Source organism: Megalobrama amblycephala, linkage group LG9 (assembly GCF_018812025.1).
Source record: "Megalobrama amblycephala isolate DHTTF-2021 linkage group LG9, ASM1881202v1, whole genome shotgun sequence".
Classification (NCBI taxonomy): Eukaryota; Metazoa; Chordata; class Actinopteri; order Cypriniformes; family Xenocyprididae; genus Megalobrama; species Megalobrama amblycephala.
In genome coordinates, this window is record NC_063052.1 from 4,740,429 (window position 1) to 4,763,250 (window position 22,822).

At 36.1% G+C, this 22,822-nt stretch overlaps 1 protein-coding gene across 1 annotated transcript; it reads left to right on the forward strand.

Moving 5' to 3' along the window:
* The first annotated feature begins 11,638 nt into the window (after positions 1 to 11,638).
* Positions 11,639 to 22,656, forward strand: tspan13b (tetraspanin 13b). The gene is made up of 6 exons (XM_048201266.1): positions 11,639 to 11,937; positions 13,904 to 14,071; positions 16,975 to 17,055; positions 17,981 to 18,094; positions 18,329 to 18,439; positions 21,756 to 22,656. Exons 1-6 carry the CDS (start codon positions 11,875 to 11,877, stop codon positions 21,828 to 21,830), a joined length of 612 nt encoding a protein of 203 aa, XP_048057223.1. The 5' UTR covers positions 11,639 to 11,874; the 3' UTR covers positions 21,831 to 22,656.
* Positions 22,657 to 22,822: the final 166 nt, after the last annotated feature.

Below are 22,822 nucleotides of genomic sequence, written 5' to 3' on the forward strand. Positions count from 1 at the left end.
TGAATAATGGATTATTTTAAAAAAGAAAATAAGTTAAAATTAGCACTCCGGTGTGTTTGATGTGAAATAACTACAGAGTGCTACTTTGAAAAGGGCCTGTAACACACTTCTCCACATGTCACAGCTTCACAGGAGCTCAGATAATTAATCAGCACAGGGTTTGATTCACTTTAACCTGCTTAAGGGCCCTAGGCTAGATCTGTTTCTTGAGAAACCAAAAAAAGCACAAGATACACTAATGATGCTGGAATAATCACTTCAAGCGAACAACATTTTCAAAGCCTTTCCACACAAGCACAAACACGTATGCACCGGCAGAGAGTGAAATGCCATGTGAAATGTGCTTTTCCTGCTCTTTCTTTGATCAGTTTCGATATAGATAGTGTGCTAGTGTGAGTCTGGAGTCTTTATCCGCTGCACATTTGAGCTCTGGTTTCACCAACAGACCTGTAATGATAAAGAGAGATCTGAAAAAATACAGATGTACTTTACAGGTTCGGAGCCTGAATTTGCAGTTTCCTTATAATGATCTTGACTGCAAGAACGTCTTGCTAATGGTTTGTGATTTCTCAGTTTGGTCTCTGCAGTACATAAGTTTAAACGAACACTGGGAGTATTGAGCTGAACTTGCGTCAGATCATCTGAGGTTCAGGAAAATAAATGGCTGGTTTTGAAAAGAAAGCTGCTGAGTACTAAATTATAAAAGATGGTGTCATAAAATTATAATGAGCAAATAGAGAGTAGTGATAAATGGCATCTGTGAGAGCCTCATAATGATTTCAAATCACCATAGTTTGCAAGTTCACTCCTTGTTCAAGTTAGAGGGACTTTCAAGGATATCTGAGCAATGCAAAGCAAAGGCAGGAATAATAAAAATAGACGGTCTGCTAGACTACAGTCTCAACATCAGTGCGATTACAGAGAGAGAATATATTCTACCATTCAAAGCATTTATTTGATCAAAAAGGCAGTAAGCCTACATATTATATAGTGAAATATTATATTACAATTTAAAATTGTTTTCTATTTTAATATATTTTAAGATGTCATTTGTGATGGAAAGGCTGAATTTTCAGCATCATTACTCCAGTGTCACATGATCCTTCAGAAATCATTCTAATATGCTGATTTGCTGCTCAAGAAACATTTCTTATTATTATCAATGTTGAAAACAGTTGTGCTGCTTAATATTTTTGTGGAAACCGTGATGCATTTTTTCAGGACTCTTTTTCAGGACATTTGAACAGCATTGAAATAGAATTCTTGTGTAACATTATAATTGCCATTACTGGCACTTTTGATCAATTTAATGCATCGTTGATGAATAAAAGTATTAATTTCACTCAAAAAAATTGAACTGACCTTAAAGGCAGGGTAGGTAAGAAATTTTGTTCCAAATTTGTTTAAACTTTCTATATATATACATGCATAATTAAAATGTAAGAACTCTGATAAAAAGAGTATAAAAATCGAGTGACTCTAGACCGTTTAATCTGTATTAAACACAGCTCATTATTTCCATCCGGGACGAAACATAGGATTGGCTTAGGCGGCTGTCACTCTCTCGCAACCATGGCAACCACCCTTTTGCCACACATGACCTGCCCACTTGCGCGCGCACGTTTGATTTGGGGAATCCAAGAGGCATGGATCCTAGGAATACCAAAACAATGGCAGAGAAACAGCAAGCTAAATTCACAGTATCGGCCTATGCAGTTAGTGAAGGCAAACCAGGCAAAAAAAGGAAGACAGTAACAGTACAAGAAAAGGCAATGAACAAAAAGTCTTTGGATAAACAAAGAAATAAAACGCGAGTTAATATCGGCGTGGCTTTCCAGCGATGGCGAGAACTGAGGGAACTCAAGGGGCTGAAAAGTGACTCCTTGATGGCTTTATTTCTGCTGGACAGGTAAATCTTTCTTTTTGTATTTTGATCATACATATTTTTTTGTTTATTTTTTCATGAAGCATGTGTCATTAGCACACGTAGCTGCGTAATATAGCTAACATAACATTACTTAGCGAGCCGTAGTAGAGACGATAAATAATGATAGCTATAGTGTTGAATTGTGCATAATTTTACCCTCTGTCTAACTCTTTTACCATGTTCACCTGTAAGTTTACCTGCACGTTTTTTTTTCGCCTTTGTTTTGTTTTTATATTCTCTACCTATGTTTACTGATGTCTTTATCTTGTATCTGTGTGTGTCGTACACACTTTGTTGTATGTGTGTGTTATTATTTTGTGTCTGCAATGCAGTTGTGAGTTGATATTTGAGTGTATGTTACTCTGTTGATCTGTAGAACAACGTATATGTTATGAATCTTACACGAAATTCATCTTCATCACAGTGTAAATGATGGTAATGGAAAAACGTGTATCATGCAACCTGTTTTTAGCTTTGCCTTATAGATAGCTCGTTAGCGAATCAAAAAATATATATTTTAAACTTTACCAATATCAATATGCTAGCTTGATAGTGAGTACTAAAATACATCTTGTTTGTTTATCTTCATAATTATAAAGTTATTTTTATTACATGTGATTCTGACATGATGTCACTACATGCCGTGCTCCTTCCTCTCCGCTCGTCTCAGGTAAATAATGCGTCTTCCAGCTCAGTGGTCGGAGTCACACGTTCATGCGTTTTGGGGGCGTGGCTTTGGAAGGAGCCCAGAAGGGAGGGGGTGGAGTGAATGGAAATAATGAGCTGTCTTTAAAACAGTCGTGAGAGGTCTACAGACACTCGATTTTTATACTTTCTTTTTCAGAGTACTTACATTTTAATTATGTATTGATATATAAATAAAGTTTAAACAAATTTTGAAAAAAAGTTTTTTATACATTTTTTTGCCTACCCTGCCTTTAAAGCTCAAAGTATATAACTTTTTACGCGTACGCAAGGGTCAGCATACAGTGCGCGTGATGCGAATTTCGTCACCAGAAGAGTACGCGCACCGCCGGATTTTTGTACGCGTTTAATTTTTTAATTTATTTTTATTTTTTTAATTATAATTTATTTTTTGCAATAATTAGTTTATCCACAAGGTGGCAACCTTGTCCTGGGGGCGTCGATTCAAAAAGTAGTCAAAGGAAAACTGCATAAACAGAACAGACCGGAGCTCATGCAAGCTACAGCAACAATGGAGGCCTACATAGACGAAAGATTGTAGGAAGAGTTTAGAAAGTACCCTCATTTGTACAACTCTAGCATGAAAGAATATAAAGATATTGACATGGGTTGTAACTGGTGGCGTGAGATTTCTCAAAACTACGCATGCGTCAAACGCCTGTGTACGCGTACGAGTCAAGTGAAGAATACTTTGCAATACACACATATAATTTATTATATAACTTAGTTTCATACTCTTACCGTATGTCAGTAATTCTATAATAACTATCTAATCTTCTCTTGTTTGTATGAGCAGACTCATACATTGAATGATTAACCGTGAAGGTTTAATTGTTTAACCTCCTCTTTATCTGAAAGTATCTACACATTATGTCCTCAAAATTTCAAGCCCGATGGAAAGTCATTACAGAGACTTTGACACAATGTCCATAAGACTTGAACTTTTACAGACATGATGTGTGAACATTCTTACTTCAAGTTGTTTGATTGGCTTGATTGAAATGTTATCTCAAGTCTACTCAAGTGACTTTGACTGTCTAACTCTAACTGAATCAGACAGGCTTGGCCTTTAGTTTGGGTGAACGCTTGTGGCTGAACCACTGTCTTTCTCTTTTACTCTGCTGGTCCACCTGACGAATTCAAAACACACAATGTCGACAAGCAGTTTGAGGGAGCCGCAGGCACGGTTTGCAGTAAATGGTGTACTGCCAACTTTACTTTGCACTCTACACATAAACCGAGCCTTATACCTCAAGCCATGATTCAGCCAGCGTACTCCAGAAGCTATGAAGCCACATAGCCCCATATGAACTTCTGAGCAGCCAACCTAATTGGGGTTAATAGCCAGTAATTTCCTTTTCTTCTTACTCAGAATTTGTTCCGTCCTTTAGGTGGCCTCCATGTGGTGTTTGTCATTCATGTCACTCACTGTAGGCCTTCATTGGGAAGTGTGCCAGAGCATTAAAAGACTTTATAATTACTCGTGCATCAAGATTAGCCCATCCAAACAGATTTCTCTTCTCCCTCCTGACTTTAGGCGATCTATATGTATTGAAACCAAGTAGACATTTAAGTATCTGCAAGGTCAGTGACATTAGTTGCACAGTTCCCTCGGGGGAACCTCGAACGCTAAAGGTACTAATTACCGCTCACACGCTGCGCATTTTCAAAGAGCAGACGCTGATAAGATGCGAACAGGCAATGGACCGTGGTGTGTGTGTATTTGCATAATTCAAAAGCTAGGCTGAATATGAGTCTAATGTAAATCATCAACGGCCTACAGTGGAGATTAACCAGAACAGAAAGGAAGGAGAGTACCATGAGTAAACTATGCCACACGTACCAGGCCAGACTGTGTCTGATCCTAATCGCCTGTCAACGAATCAACAAGAGCCCTCAGCACTTGACAGCAAGACCTTGAGTGTGGTTATCACCCTCGAGTCCCGTCTCAATGTCAGGCCGACCGTGTTCGCGAGCACATATGCACACCCCCACACTCAGTGCCTGCCAAAGACACAAACACTCCGAGGATAGAGGGTGTAAATGACCTTTTAGAGCGCAGGGTTGAAAGACGGCAAAGAGCAAAGCGGAATATCAAATCATGTAGTCACTTCGCATTCATTGTCCATATTGCCTAAATGGCAATATATAGTATGTGTATATATATATTTTTTTTTTCTTTCTTTTTTATTTTATTTATTTTAATATTATTTCATTTATTTATATATATATTTTTTTTTTTACATTTATCTGTTTTTATATTCATTTGGAGGTTGATATATGTAGGCATTATGCTTGCTTCTTCTACTTAAAATTGCTATCTGAATTAATGGACAATATGGACAGATTGTTAAATGTGATTTATAATGTAAAAATCAATAGAAAAGCTTTGAAAGAAATATATATCAAAATCTAGCTTCAAAAACTAGCTTCAAAATATATTTATTTACATAAATATATTTTTGATAATATAATTTTAATCTACATTCGCTACCATTCAAAGGTTTGGGTTCTGTTTTTTGATACTTTAATACTTTTATTCAGCAAGGCTGCAAGTATTGATTAAAAATAACAGTAAAGACATTTATAATGTTACTAAACATTTACATTTCAAATAAATGCTGTTCTTTTGAACAGAATCCAGAAAAAAAAATCACGGTTTTAAACAAAAATATTAAGCAGCATAGTTGTTTTCAACATTGATAATCATAAGAAATGTTTCTTGAGCAGCAAATCAGCATATTAGATTGATTTCTGAAGGATCATGTAATTACAATGTAATTACAATTACATTTTAAAATGTATTGCAATAGAAAACAGTTGTTTTAAATTGTATTAATATTTCACAATATTACTGTTTTTACTGTGTTTTTAATCAAATAAATACTGCTTTTGTGCGCATAACAGATTATCCAAAACATTTAAAAACAAACAAACTTTTGAACAGTAACAACAACCCCAAACTTTGAACAGAAATTTGTTTTTTTAACATTGGAAATGTATTTTCTTTCTCTTTGAAGCACATTTTGTAAAATACATTAAATCTGAAGGTGAAAAACAAATGGAACTGATCTTTTCCGAAGGTATTTTACAAAGCATAAGCTCGAGATTTTTGCACTTTCTAAAGAAAATATAAGTGGGGTTTGCCTGTGCAGAATTTGCCGACACAGTTGTCAAGGTCTTGTGGGAGGTATAGGGCATTGTTTGGTTGTTACTAGGGTGTTATGGGTGGTTGCTAGGTAGTTACTTCACAAAAGCCCTCCCATATGTTTCTATGAATACGAACCATTTTATCCTGTGAGAGCTGAAAATCCAAGTAAAGTACTTTGAAAGGATCACACGTCTCCTCTTTTCAACGAACTATATATATATTTGAGATTCCATTCAAGTTTGAAGCACAAACAGTGCAGGACGAATTACGCATCAAAGTTTAATACTTTTGGTCAGAGGTTTGTTCAAATCCCTGACCCTAAGCATTAGCAAGCACCCGTAATAATATTATTATGTTTACTGATACATTTTTCAGCTATAACTGACTGTAATATTGATGTGAATCCTCTAACTCTTCCTTCACTCTAATGTCAAGTCAAAAGCTATGTTGGCGTAGAGGAGGGAAAGGGAGGTCGAGGGTGAGCTTTTAAGACTCCAGACTGTGCTACTCATTGTAAATGGATGGTGCCTTGCCTTCTGAAAGCTTTTGAAGTCCTCTCTTGATATAACAAGTCTGTAAAAAAATCTGTGTGGCCGTGACATAAGTGTAAGAATGTGCCGCCAGGGGACTTCTGAGAGCATTAATGTACCATCGCCAGATAAAAAAAAAAAGCCAACAGGACCCCGAAGAGATGGAGAGGGGCACATCCCATAGATTTCTCACTCATTCAGTAGTAATAGGAGTTTTATTTCAAATGCGCTTGCAGTGCATGGCATCAAAAAAGCATGAATAAAGTGCACAGAAAAGCAAAAGTATTAAGAGATAATCCCTTATCTTCTCGTAAACATCAGGGGGCTCAGATCTGTCAATGGGGTCTTATTTCAGGACAAAGATTATGAATCATGATATTTGTAATCTTTTAAAATACTGCTGGAAATTGCTTTATTGGCAGAGTCAGTTCTGTTCATTTGTTCACTTTAATTTAGTCAGTCTAGACTACTAGATCTTGGGTGACAGCTCTGTTGAATAGTGAAATTATTCAATTTAATTTGAAATAGAAATCTTTTAGAACATTTTTGATATGTGCATTCCATGAAAGACATCATTTTATATGTAGTAAGACGGCCAGAATAACTCTTTAAGGCTTTAATCTCGCCTAGTTGCTGAACAAGCTCTCTTCCTCTGTTGCCTTGAAGGCAATAAAATAGTGGCCATTTCCAAGGATTATGCTATGATTTTCTGTTAGAGCCAGCAGTGTGGACAAGATTTTGACAGATTCAGGGCGGTTAGTGTGATTTCTTTTTACCGCACCCCTTAATAGTGGCTAAAATAGGACACGCTGAATAAGTACGGGTGCCAAATCTAGAACTTATCACCCTCTCAAGGGCAAACCAGCAACTAATGTTCTCCGCAATCATCGCACTTTAATATTGAGCTCAAAAAACAGAGACATTTTATCACCTTTTTTTTCTCCGTCATCAAAAGTGAGACAAATATATCAGCAGAACTGAAGAAATAAAAAGGTGATAATGAGTTCACAACAGCAGCATCACAATCAGGCAGCTGAGAAACTGTGACATCTGTAATGTCTGGTGAAACTTAAAGAGATTATCCACTGCTTATAACCTCATTAAGAACATAATAATCATTTTTTAGATGTGTGCCATAAAACTAAAGTGATTGGCAGTGGTTATCTTGATTGGATGACCTCTCGTAAAAGTCCCATTCAGAACATGACTGAAAGGTCAAGAGCAGCTGTCATGACAATATTTGTGCCATATAGACTGCAATACAGTCAAATAAATGTGAATGTGTAATTTGAATTTGTTGTTTGAACTGGTTGTTTTTTTTATATAAGAAAATCAGAGTGGTACATCTTCAATAACAGATAATGACTTATGCTGAGATAATGCTGCCACCTAGTGGACAATAGATTAAAATACTGTTGAAAAATTGTGCAGTTTGTTTGTTTTCTGTCATTATTTTTCTATTTTCACCACCATGACTGAATTTTTTTAACACACGCACTGCTCCTAGAATCCTACTTTCACCTCCTTTCACATGATCAATTTCATTCCCACAAATTCATTCGTTAATTTCAGCAAAAACAAGCACTTCTAATCCCATACACTTTGACTGTGTAAGTGCCCCAGGGGCCCTTGAGATTTTAACAGCCTGCTTCTGTTCTCTCACTGCAGGTCAGCTTTACTCTGATCTTATCATCTGTGCCTCAGGAAAAGTTGTATATCTTGACTGGAGCAGACATTTGCCCTCTAGTGATGGAAAAAATGTGTCTTGTAGTACATCGATTAAAAAGGAACTTATTTCAGATCAGAGGATCGGTAAAGATTTAGTTATGATTTCACTTTTTTAACTTTAGTTAGTGTGTAATGTTGCTGTTTGAGCATCAACAACATCTGCAAAGTTAGAGCGCTCAAAGTTCAATTCAAAGGGAGATATTTACTTTAACAAATGGCTGGCAGGGACTACAACAAGCTTCTTCCTGGGTTAGTGACATCACTAACCCTAAAATGTACATAAACCCTGCCCACGAGAACACACAACAAAGAGGCTGAGGCGATGTTGAGATACTTTAGAGAAGAGGAAAAGTTGTTGTTACCATGCCGTCATTTTACGCTGGACTTACGCTTCACAAACGAGGGTCAATTCAACGCTGGATTTGCAAAAAAGATTAAAGGTGCCCTTGATTCAAAAATTGAATTTACCTTGGCATAGTTAAATAACAAGAGTTCAGTACATGGAAAAGACATACAGTGAGTCTCAAACCTCATTGTTTCCTCCTTCTTATATAAATCTCAGTTGTTTAAACGACCTCCGAAGAACAGGCGAATCTCAACATAACACCGACTGTTGCGTAACAGTCAGGGTGTACGCCCCAATATTTGCATATGCCAGCCCATGATGTTCCCAACATTATAAAAGGCATTAGACAAGGGCAGCCAGTTAACGTCTGGAGCTGCACACAGCCGAATCATCAGACTAAGTAAGCAAGAACAACAGCGAAAAATGGCAGATGGAGCAATAATAACTGACATGATCCATGATAGCATGATATTTTTACTGATATTTGTAAATTGTCTTTCTAAAAGTTTCGTTAGCATGTTGCTAATGTACTGTTAAATGAGGTTAAAGTTACCATCGTTTCTTACTGTATTCACGGAGACAAGAGCCGTCGCTATTTTCTTTTTTTAAACACTTGCAGTCTGTATAATGCATAAACACAACTTCATTCTTTATAAATCTCTCCAACAGTGTAGCATTAGCCGTTAGCCACGGAGGACAGCCTCAAATTCACTCAGAATAAAACTTTAACATCCAAATAAATACTTTACTCACATAATTCGAAGCATGCATGCAGCATGCATGACGAACATCTTGTAAAGATCCATTTGAGGGTTATATTAGCTGTGTGAACTTTGTAAATGCGCTGTAATATAGTCGACAGCTGGTGTGGCAGAGAGCACGCGATTTAAGGGGGCGGCGCGGAGTATAAATCAATGCATTGTTAATGATGCCCCAAAATAGGCAGTTAAAAAAAATTAATTTATAAAAAATCTATGGGGTATTTTGAGCTGAAACTTCACAGACACATTCAGGAGACACCTTAGACTTATATTACATCTTGTGAAAGAATGTTCTTGGGCACCTTTAATATGAATCAACTCCACAGCAACTACATAAATTTATCCACTAACCATTCAGAAACGTCCAGATGCATTTTAAAAGATGTAACTTCTTCCTGAGTCTCTTCATCAGTGTCCGACTCCGGAACAATGTTTGAACAATGTAAGGCTGAACACCGTTCATTTTGGCTGCATGAGATTCTCCAGCTTTGTTGTTGTTGAGCTGTTAAAGCTCCGCCCTCTTCTGGAAAGTGGGCCGGGAGCAGCAGCTCATTTGCATTTAAAGGGACACACACAAAAAACGGCATGATTTTGCTCACACCTAAATAGGGGCAAATTTGACAAGCTATAATAAATAATCTGTGGGGAATTTTGAGCTGAAACTTCACAGACACATTCTGGGGACACCAGAGACTTATATTACATCATGTACCCCTGTATCCTTTAAAGTCACAATGAAATCACAATTGACAATTCTTGTTATGTTTTTTTTATAGAATATTGTATTTATTATAAATGATTTATCCGTGAATATTCAGGTTATATTTATTTATTTATTAATTCATGTGCCCATATAATCTTTAATTACAATAAGCCTCCCTCTCTTCTCTGATGACGTGTTCACTGGCACGAGGGCGGGACAACCTGTCACATGAGGTCACAACAATAGCACAACGATCCAATCAATTCCTGATGGACAAAATCAAGTCCTGTCTTTCTTACACTGTCTTGTTCAAGAAGCTGTTTCACTTGGATATACTGTATGTAATCTTCAGTTTCATGCCAACTTTAATTACAGTAAGAGATCTATATAGATGTGAAATCTAAAACTAAATCTTAATCTAAATTTAGAGTTAAATGTTTAGTATACACATTTATGCCCTGGGATGTGATTATACATTTATATAATGCATTATATTATTTAGGCTCTAAAATATTTTATATCAGAGATCAGGGCTAGTTGTCACATGATGATGGTATGCATGCAGCAATAAGTTTCGGAATCAAAAATCCAATTAAACAAAAAATATGTTTTTCTCTAGTAGGTTTTGTATGAATATCTAGTTAAAAAACTCTTAAATTAGGATAATTTAATTATTCTAAAAAGTATAATTACAGTTTCAATATTTTTTAGATGTGTGGTAAACAAGTGAACATAAAATCACACTGGCATATTCAGACAAGAATCTTACCTTTTATTTGAATTTTTTCAAATGTTTTGTATTTCATTATTGTTTTACAGTTTAACCCTCTATGGTGTATCATCATTTATAAATGTTGCAGATAATGGGCACCCTGATAAATAACAGATGCATAAACTGGAAGATGTACAGTGTGTGTGTGTGTGTGTGTGTGTGTGTGTGTGTGTGTGTGTGTGTGTGTGTGTGTGTGTGTGTGTGTGTGTGTGTGTGTGTGTGTGTGTGTGAGAGAGAGAGAGAGAGAGAGAGAGAGAAATATCATGTGGCCCCATTTGCTGCAGTCAGTAAATTAGATATAGTATAGGCCAACATTATAAATATAAACAGCTTTTGACAACAGTTTTGACAATGTATGTCCAGATGTTTTTCATCGTACACTTCTTTAGGCTTATTGTTGACTTGGAGAATAAATGCTTCTCCTCGCAACTGTTACTAAGGGGAGACGGGAATAAGTGCAAACCACCTCTTGTCAATGAGTCATTATTCAGGAAAAAACTGACCAATCAATTTTACCGCGGACGGCCAGTTCCGCCTCCTTAAATGGTTGCCATGTCGGAGTAAAGCCCTCATTGAAATGTTGAATAATTTTTTCTCTCTTTTTTAAAATTTATTTATTTATTTATTTTTGACAATAAAAAGTCATACATCTTGTTATTGTATCTGACTCATTGGTAAGTTATTGTTTTTTATAGCTTGGTATAGTGTGTCAATAAACAAAGGCAAATAAACATATAATAAACTATTTTTTATTAATTTGCATCTGTAGTTAAAATATAACTTATCATATAAATTATAGTTAGGCTTATATAGTATCTAAGTTTAATTATATAAGTACAGTTTGTTAGTCCAGGCCAGGGTAGACCTGTGTTTTCATTTACAGGTTTAAAAAAAAAAAAAAAGATTATAAAAAAAAAAAAAAAAACATAATTTGCTTAACGACTCTTTTTGGTGTTTCTATGATATTTATTTATTTATTTAATTTGCAGCCAAAATCCACAAGGCTTAATAGCAGCACTGAGCAGCCCACGTTCATCCTAAAGAAGAGGTTGGATTTTGTTTGGTGGGATCTGGCAACCTCTCACGCATCAGCGTTCACTGTGAATTGGACTGAACCACACGCGTATTTTCTCCTTGTTCAACTACAATTTCTTCTCTTAAATTGTTCGATTTGCTTGTCATGTAACTGAAATTTCCAGAGACGGAAATTTACACAAGTAAAAGCTTTTGTCCGGAAAAAACACATTCAAGATGGGTTGCGCTGGATTCACCTGCTCCAAGAATTCCCTGTGCGCGCTCAACATCCTCTATGTTGTGAGTATCCAACGCATGAATGGAAGCAACCATATGGAACATCTTTATGAGCCTTTATTGTAACATTTGCACACGTGTTTTATAAATGCTCATACAAGAGGTGTTTCTGTGCGGCTGTATTACAGTTCTCGGTGTCTCAGGACTCATGTGAATTATTTAGAGAGATTCTTTGTGTGGAATGAGGCCGATGAGCGGTTCTGGTTTCACGCACAGCCTGTAGAATAACATCCCGGTTTCCTCGCAACTCGTCTGTTTTGGCAAAGTCACATCCTGCTTTTGTTCTAGATATCCTGCTTCATTAGTCTGGAGCTGATATTGATTGGAAAGAAAACATTATAATCAGCTGTGATCTTTCACTTGTTACTTTGGATGAAGCAGAAGCTCAGGGGTCATTTCTCATTGTCGGCCAATGATAGCAATATGGACAAACCTCTAAGGAATCAGTGCTTTTAAGGAATGAATAAGCTTTTGTATAGCCTAAACATTTTGTGTTATGATGTGACTGCTTGCGTTTTATTGCTCAAGTGACATCACAGCTGTTGTTGGGGCATTCTAAGCAAACGGTGCCATTTGTCTGCCATTTGTATTCCCATGAATCATCACTGACAGAATTAACATGAAACTGAGTAACATTATTTGAAAAATTTGACTTTGTTTAGTGCAATAACTTTTTAGTATTTCCTATACCTAACATTTGGGGGTTACTTCCAGCTGAATGGTTGCAGTCCCTGTATTTTGGCTTTATATTTATTTCAGTTTTAGTATTTCTAGTTCAGCTTAAACTTAAGTATGCTTAGTTGTCAAGGCAACATTTGTAATTTAATTTTTGTAAAAGCTTTTCATCTAATATTTTATTTTATTTCAGCTTTATTTCAGTTAAAGGTGCAATATGTAAGAATTTTGCAGTAAAATATCCAAAAACCACTAGGCCAGTGTTATATATTTTGTTCACTTGAGTACTTACAATATCCCAAATTTTTCCAACTATTTGTAAATCGTTAGAAAATTGCAATTTTAACCAAGGCTCCGGGACGTGTGAGGAGTCACCTGTCAGTGGTGTCATACCCACGTTACCCTCGGTTTCCGATTTTATTTTTTAGAAACCATGGAAACACCAAAGACGCTTTAATATTTACATGTTTTAATAGACAAGGGAACAACTGTTTGGTTACGTTTATAGACAGAAAACTAATTGTTGTTATATAACTCAACACGTTTAGTCTTATTGTTTAAATCTAATTTTCTTGATTTTTTTTGCGAGTACCATGCTTTACCATGCCTCAGAGAAAAACACTATTTTGTGAAGTAGCTAACATAGCATAATCAGATGCAGGTTTATTTTCAGTAACAGTAATACAGAATTTTCTCCATCATACAATACGTTTTAAAATTAATTGCATGCCATTTATCAACACAAGCCATCCAGCATTTAATATGATATTCTAAAATCGATCTATCTTACTGCAGTGTGTCTCAAACAAGCGTCTCACAGCAGCCGCTGAGCGAACGTGCAGAGTAACGTTATAACATCATTTTCAACACACTCAAATGTATCTAATATGATAAACAGAGCTGCGTTACCTCATACTCATGACCGGAAAAGCGGAAGCGGCGCCAGCGACTGTGTCATAATAAAAGTTCAGCTTCTCGTGAGGTGTGTGTTGCGCGATCGCTCCAGCGGCTCATTCAGCTCCTACAACACTGGGTCCTGCTCTGCTTCATACTACAGTAACGTTAATAATCGCATCCATGAACATGATTTCTGCCCAAGTCCTATCCCGATTATTTTCCACTGGCTGTGATGTGAAGACCACATGTCCCAAGATTCCGCTCTCAAACTTGGCATCATCAAGCTACGCCTTTGTTTTGAAAAGGCCTCTAGCGGACAGAAATCTTACATATTGCACCTTTAGTTTTAATTTTACATTTACAATTCCACAATAACACTACTATTCCTCCACTTCAGATGGTGAGCTTGCTGATGATTGGCATCGCTGCCTGGGGGAAGTGTTTTGGGCTGGTGTCGAGCTTCCAGGTGGTGGGTGGCATCATTGGAGTCGGAGTCTTCCTCTTCTTTGTTGCCCTTGCTGGACTTATTGGTGCCATGAAGCACCACCAGGTTCTGCTGTTCTTTGTATCCTTTACTGTGATCATCCATAGATGGTGCACTACTATACTTTGTTCAGTGTTTCGAAATAGGTGAGTATTTATGTCAAGCAGAATGAATAGCCCTAAAATCATTTTATCTGTACTGTGCGATAATTATGTTAGGGGCAGAAAGTTTGTGGCTGCATCCGAAGTCGCATACTCTCTTGAATTGCTACTTATTGTGAATAAGTAATTACTTCACAACTGCTAAAAACATATGTTCTTCATAGTATAAATGTAATCCGGATGCACTATATTCGCCATACCAATGTCTTTTGCGTCGCTTCACCGTCATTCACAAATCCTCTCCCGTGGCCTCATGGGATATTAAAGTGTCCACACTTCAGAATCTCGCTAGAAGTAGAAGTTTTTGCCTACTCTTTAATGAGTACTGTGACTTCAGACATGCTTCTTTTGTCACATATTGTTTTTCACCTACTATGTCGGAAAGTATGTGATTTCGGATGCAGACAATGTTTCCATTAATCTTCATTTTCTTTGTGTATGTTTTAAAGGGTTAGTTCACCCAAAAATCAGTAATTACTCACCCTCATGTCGTTCCACACCCGTAAGACCTTTGTTCATCTTCGGAACACAAATTAAGATATTGTTGATGAAATCCAATGGCTCAGTGAGGCTTCTATTGAGAGCAAAGCCATTGAAACTCTCAAGATCCATAAAGGTACTAAAAACATATTTGAAACAGTTCATGTGAGTTCATTGGTTCTATCTTAATATTATAAAGCGATGAGAATACTTTTTGTGCACCAAAAAACAAAACTTTTTTTTTTAAACAGTATCTAGTGATGGGCTGATTTCAAAACACTGCTTCATGAAGCTTCTGAGCTTTATGAATCTTTTGTTTCGAATTAGTGATTCGGATCTCCTATCAAACGGCTAAACTGCTGAAATCACATGAATTTGGTGCTCTGATCCACTGATTCGATTTGTAAAGCTCTGAAGCTGTGTTTTGAAATCGGCCAACTTATATTGTTGAAAAGTCGTTTTGTTTTTTTGGCGCACAAAAAGTATTCTTGTCACTTATTAAAGGTGCCCTAGAATCATAGTTGAATAACAAGAGTTCAGTACATGGAAAAGACATACATTGAGTTTCAAACTCCATTGCTTCCTCCTCCTTATGTAAATCTCATTTGTTTAAAAGACCTCAGAAGAACAGGCGAATCTCAACATAACACTGACTGTTACATAACAGTCGGGATCATTAATATGTACGCCCCCAAATATTTGCATATGCCAGATCATGTTCAAGGCATTAGACAAGAGCAGGCAGTATTAACGTCTGGATCTGTGCACAGCTGAATCATCAGACTAGGTAAGCAAGCAAGAACAATGGCGAAAAATGGCAGATGGAGCGATAATAACTGTCATGATCCATGATTACATGATATTTTTAGTTATATTTGTAAATTGTCTTTATAAATGTTTCGTTAGCATGTTGCTAATGTACTGTTAAATGTGGTTAAAGTTACCATCGTTTCTTACTGTATTCACAGAGACAAGAGCTGTCATTATTTTCATTTTTAAACACTTGCAGTCTGTATAATTCATAAACACAACTTCATTCTTTATAAATCTCTCCAACAGTGTGTAATGTTAGCTTTAGCCACGGAGCACTATCAAACTCATTCAGAATCAAATGTAAACATCCAAATAAATACTATACTCGCATGATCCGACGCATGCATGCCGTATGCATGACGAACATCTTGTAAAGATCCATTTGAGGGTTATATTAGCTGTGTGAACTTTGTAAATGCGCTTGATTATAGTCAAAGCTCGGGGGGCAGGGAGCATGCGATTTAAAGGGGCCACAGCCTGAATCGGTGCATAGTTAATGATGCCCCAAAATCTATGGGGTATTTTGAGCTGAAACTTCACAGACACATTCAGGGGACACCTTACATCATGTAAAAACTAGTTCTAGGGCACCTTTAATATTAATATAGAACCACTATACTCAGATTTGTGGGTGAACTAACCCTTTAAGATGCGTGGTTGAAGTATCCGGTTTCTTCCGGTACTCTACTATAAACTGAACACCACTGGAACCACACTGTGTAATCATTTAAAAAACAAATTAACTTAAAAATAGCTAGTTAATTATTTTCTTTGTTTGAAATGGGTTTTTATAATAGGATGAAACGTTTATAAATGTTCATATACATATTTTCATTGGCCTCATGCAAACAAACTATAATATGTGTCAGGTCTTTGCATTTCATTACATTATGTGCTCTGTTTTTCTTCATTGCTTTTGGAAATGAGACAGGATTATGATCTGCTCATGTAATGCATTTCACTCTGTGTCCATAGAGTGGTGCAGTTAACATGATAAATGAGAGTGCACATCAGTGTACTGCTTGTAATGTAAAACAGTCTCTTAAACAAAATGAAATGAACTAATCCTGAGATAAATTTGGGTCATTACACTCTGATGCTCAGGGAGGAAGGATTGCATGATTATATCAGTAGTATGTTAAGGGAAACTATTTCAGTATATTACATTTCTTTCTTACTCAAAAAAACATAAAATAAATCATGTTTTTTTTTTTTTTTTTTTTAAAGCATAGTTTACAGTGTAATGCAATTCTGTATGTCATTGACATTGGATTCCAAGAGGAAATGCACAAATAACCACCAAATGTGCCTTAATTCTTGTTGAATCGTTTGTTTTTATTTAAAGTCTAAATATTTAATATATTGTTGTACTGCAGATAGTGGTTATGTTAACAGGCATATTCTTCATGTGCTCTATATATATATATATATATATATATATATATATATAAAATACATTAATTATATAATTTTTCTCTGAATATTTCTGCATTGTATTTTGTGTTTTAATCCTTAATTCATTGACAATAGTACATGATCATCCTGTTCCTGGTGTTTGTAGTTCAGTTTTCGGTGTCCAGTGCATGTCTGGCTATCAATGAGGAGCAGCAGGTACGATTAATCACTGTACTTCAAAATATATACTTGTATAAATCCACTCTAGTGGTCTATAGCCTTTGGAAATGTGCTACAAATATAAATAATTTTGACAGAATTCAAAATTATTCAGCAAGAATGCTTTAAATTTATCAAAAGTGACTGAATATATGCTTTTATAACATTACAAAAGATTTCTATTTCAAGTAAATGCTGTTCTGGGGGAAAATGTATCATGGTTTCCACAAAAATATGAAAGGAATAGTTCACCCAAATATTTTGTCATTACTTACCCTTATGTTGTTCCAAACCTGTTTGAGTTTCTTTCTTCTGTTGAACACAAAAGAAGATATTTTAAAGAATGTTGGTAACCAGACAGTTGATGGCATCCATTGACTTCCATAGTATTTTTTTTTTTCCTACTATGGAAGTCAATGGGTGCCATCAACTGTCTGGTTACCAACATTCTTCAAAATATCTTCTTTGGTGGTCATACGGGTTGGAACAGCATGAGGGTGAGTAAATGATGACAAAATGTTCATTTTTTGGTGAACTATCCCTTTAAGAAGCACAACTGTTGCATAATAAACATGGATAATAATAATATTCTTGAGCAGCCAATCAGCATATTAGAAAGATTTATGAAGGATCATGTGACACTGAAGATTGGAGTAAAATTCAGCTTTGCATTAACTGGAGTAAATTACATTTTCAAATATATTCAAATAGAAAACTTATTTTAAATAGTAATAATATTTCACAATATTAGTGCTTTTACTGTATTTTGATCAAATAAATGCAGCATTGGTGAACGTAAGAGACTTGGTGAACAAACAAACTTTGATGCATGTAAATGGGAGTCTTTTTTTTCTTTTTTAATTGTTTGTTCCATTTTGTGTTTTTTCTTATAAGTTGTCATGTGTTTCATATCTGTGTGTAGAATCATCTTCTGGAGGTGGGCTGGAATAACTCTCTGACCACTCAGAGGGACGTGGAGAAGAGTCTGAACTGCTGCGGTTTCTCTCACATGGACATCAATGGAAGCTGTGCCGCTGTAATTTCCTCTGATACACACTCTTCATTGTTCTTTTGTTATGTTGTTGAAGCATTGCACCTACTGAACAATATAAATGACACCTGTGTGGGTGATAATGCCTGTGTTAATGATTTGCATACTTATTGTGATAGCATAAAGCATCACAAATGTGTGACAAATTAGGCAATTACATTATTTGTTCCAGTATAATAACTCTCTGCTCTTGTCGATGTCTGTTTTGCTTCTGTGCAGCCCTGCTTTCATTACAGCACTTGCACCACATGTGCAGCAAAGATCCAGGAGCACGCTGGCGAGGTGCTGCGCTTCGTCGGAGGGATCGGTCTCTTCTTCAGCTTCACTGAGGTCAGCCTGCTACACTAACATCTGCTTTGATCTCTTCTTTGAAATTCTTCACTGAATTTCACAACCAGAAAGTTTTCTGGTGTTCTCGAGCTTACCTCATTGTCAAGCAAATTAAAGGATTAGTCCACTTTTAAATACACTTTTCCTGATAATTTACTCACCCCTTTGTCATCCAAGATGTTCATGTCTTTCTTTCGTCAGTTGAAAAGAAACTAAGGTTTTTGAGGAAAACATTCCAGGATTTTTCTCCTTCCAGTGGATTTCAATGGCTACCAACAGATTGAAGGTCAAAATTACAGTTTCAGTGCAGCTTCAAGGGCATTTAAACGATACCAGACGAGGAATAAGGGTCTTATCTAGCGAATCGAATCGAATATCGGCTTGAATGTACTTTCCGCTTCCGCATTCTTCATAACGCTTACGCTGAATGTCCTACGCCTTCCCTATTCAAGTTACGGAAAAAAACGAAACTGGCACCGCGTTCATTCCGTAAGTAGAATAGGGAAGGTGTAGAACATTCATGCGGAAGCGGAAAGTACGTTCAAGCCGATATTCGATTTGATTCGCTAGATAAGACCCTTATTCCTCGTCTGGGATCGTTTAAAGCCCTTGAAGCTGCACTGAAACTGTAATTTTGACCTTCAACCTGTTGGTAGCCATTGAAATCCACTGTAAGGAGAAAAGTCCTGGAATGTTTTCCTCAAAAACCTTAGTTTCTTTTCAACTGACGAAAGAAAGACATGAACATCTTGGATGACAAAGGGGTGAGTAAATTATCAGGAAAAGTGTATTTAAAAGTGGACTAATCCTTTAAAGGGGTTCTATTAAAGGGATAGTTCACCCAAAAATGAAACTTCTGTCATAATTTACTCACCCTCATGTTGTTCCAAATCTTTAAGACTTTTTTTCATCTTTGGAATGCAAATGAAGATATTTTTAATTAAATATGAGAGTTTTCTGTCCTTCCATTGACAGCTACGCAACTACCACTTTGACACTTCAAAAAGAAATTGTAAAAACTAATCCATATGAATTGACACACTCACTCTAAATGATGAACAGATTTAATTTAGGTTTTTATTCACATATAAACTTTGATCAGCGAACATAAACAGAAGCTCAACCGAACCTGCTTGACGCGCGAGAACAAACCTCTTGCGGAAGCTCAAACGTGCTGTGTAACATGAGAATGAACTTTATTTTTTTTTGTACATCAAGCAAACATGCTTGAGCCTCCGTTTACCAAAACTGATGTATGCGTTGATGAATGTCTTTTTTACATTTTCATCTTTCTTTATTGTGTAATGTTGCTGCTTGAGCATGAAAAAGGTCTGCAAAGTTACCAAGTCCACTCCAAAATGGAGTTATTCTTCATTTCATGAAAGGTGCCATCGAACGTTTTTTTACAAGATGTAATATAAGTCTAAGGTGTCCCCTGAATGTGTCTGTGAAGTTGCAGCACAAAATACCCCATAGATGTTTTTTAATAAATTTTTTTAACTGCCTATTTTGAGGCATAATTAGAAATGCGCCGATTCATGCTGCGGCCCCTTTAAATCGCGCACTCTCCGCCCCCTCCCGAGCTCTCAACTCTATCATTGCATAAACAAAGTTCACACAGCTAATATAACCCTCAAAATGGATCTTTACAAAGTGTTCGTCATGTAGCATGTCTAATCGTGCAAGTACAGTGTTTATTTGGATGTTTACATTTGATTCTGAATGAGTTTGATAGTGCTCCGTGGCTAACGGCTAATGCTACACTGTTGGAGAGATTTATAAAGAATGAAGATGTGTTTATGCATTATACAGACTGCAAGTGTTTAATAATGAAAATAGCGACGGCTCTTGTCTCCATGAATACAGTAAGAAACGATGGTAACTTTAACCACATTACATTTACCACATTAACATTAACCACAGTACATTAGCAACATGCTAACGAAACATTTAGAAAGACAATTTACAAATATCACTAAAAATATCATGTAATCATGGATTATGTCAGTTATTATTGCTCCATCTGCAATTTTTCACTATTGTCCTTGCTTGCTTACCTAGTCTAATGATTAAGCTGTGCACATCCAGACGTCAATACTGGCTGCCCTTGTCTAATGTCTAATGCTTGAACATGGGCTGGCACATGCAAATATTGGGGGCGTACACCCCGACTGTTACGTAACAGTCGGTGTTATGTTGAGATTTGCCTGTTCTTTGGAGGTCTTTTAAACAAATGAGATTTACATAAGAAGGAGGAAACAATGGAGTTTGAGACTCACTGTATGTCATTTCCATGTACTGAACTCTTGTTATTCAACTTTGCCGAGGTAAATTCAATTTTCAATTCGATGGCACCTTTAAGCACTGTTTCTGAACTTCCTGAAATGCCTCGAATGTAGTCTTGAGTTTTCTTCTGGAAATGTACACATCAAAATATTCCTAATTTAAATAATTCCTGCCAAAGGCATACGCAAAAAAGGGGGCGAGGCCTAAGTTGGTAGTGTGTTGTCGCCATGTCCCACCCTGGATCTAACACAGTTATGGTAAGGGGCGTGACATTTCCAAAACACGCTTGAAGTGGTTGACCAATCACAACACAGCCCACCAATCAGAGCATACTGTGCTTTTCGGAAGGAGGGGCTTCATAGAAACGGGAACTAAACAGCGTTACTGACAGACTGGGAAGAGAGGTGCTGCAAAAATGTAATATATGTCAAAAATAATGTTTTTTGAACATTCAAACATTAAATTTTATAGCAGACCCTAAAAAAACAAAATCAAGAGTTTGTAAAAGAGCATAATATGGCCTCTTTAAAAATGTTTGTAATTATTACCAAAAAAGATTGTAAAAATGGTACAGAAAATAAGTTCATTGGTTAACTGTATGTTAACTTACCATATTCAGAATAGAAAAAAAACATTGCATTACACTGCAATTTTACTGTAAAATACTGTAAAATGTTTTTTTGGTTTTTTTTTTAAAGTAAAAATAATGATTTTATTTTAAATCTGTATAATTTTCAACAAGAAAACATGTAAATTATTGTTAAAATTATATATTATTGTATTATGGTGGTTATCAGTATATTTTAGTGTACATAGTAGTATTTCAACATTATCACTTAATGAAATATACAAGTTAAAAAAAATATACAGTTACTAATATGCCATCCCATAACACCTGAAACATTATCACTGTATCTTTTACAGAAAAGTTCTAGCAAGCACAGCTGCCAGTTTTTTTTTTACTGTACATTTAACAGAATATTTTTACAGTGTATTTATGTTTTTTTTCCCATCATTCTGGTTATTTCAGATCCTGGGTGTTTGGCTGACATATCGGTACAGAAACCAAAAGGACCCACGGGCGAATCCAAGCGCCTTCCTGTAGGCTCTAATCTTATTACGTCGTTTGACCACTGGAATTCTCATCGGAGCTGTTAAAGAGAGTGTGTGTGTGTTTGCTTTTACTGAAGAGGAGACCAGCCTGCGTGTTCTTGCTGCTATATATTATTATATGCTTGATTTTTCAAGAGTACAGTGTGAATGTACTGTACATTATGAGGCTGTATTTTTAAGAATTCCTCTCTATGAAAGAACGGAACACCAAATACTAGTATGCAGTTCTTACACTAATGGGCTAAACAACAAAGACCAAGTGATTTTATGTTAACAGTTTTATTTTATGTGGTAAAACACATTAACAGAAAAGGAGCTACTTTGATCAAGACGTGCAGTACGAGCATGACACTATTTATGTTGTTTATATACTGACGATATCAGAATGTATCACATTGATTTCTTATAATAAATGCACACATTAACAATCAGCATGGATGACAGTAAAAGTTGCTAGGAATCACTAAACTGTAATAAAGTTTCTATTTTTAGTTAGTAGCTAGATACATTATTTGGACTTCATAATTAGTATGAAAAAATTAAAGAACTCAATTACATATAAAGATTAATAGATGAATGTTTTCTTGAGCACCGTTTAATGATCTCGGATTTCATATTGCATATTTATCTGCCTGTTTTATTTCCATTATGTGTGTGTTAGTTTTACTGACTTGATTTCTTGTGTTGTTTTGGCTTCTTGCATGAATTCCTCAATGAAACGTACATCTGTATCCAATGGTTCTGTGAACTGCGCTCTCAAGCATTTGACATTAGAAAAAAAATAAAAATAAAAACTCTGTGGACACAATTGTACTTTGGCCAATTTTGTCTTTGTATTACTTAATTGTTGGGTTTCCACAATGCTTATGCCTAAGTCTTTTATTGTCTCAAATCCCATTCCATTCCATTGTAATAGAGTATTTCAGGAGAGCAACTTCCTCTACCCTAAACCAATAAGGAACTGACACGCTCAGACCAAGTGCT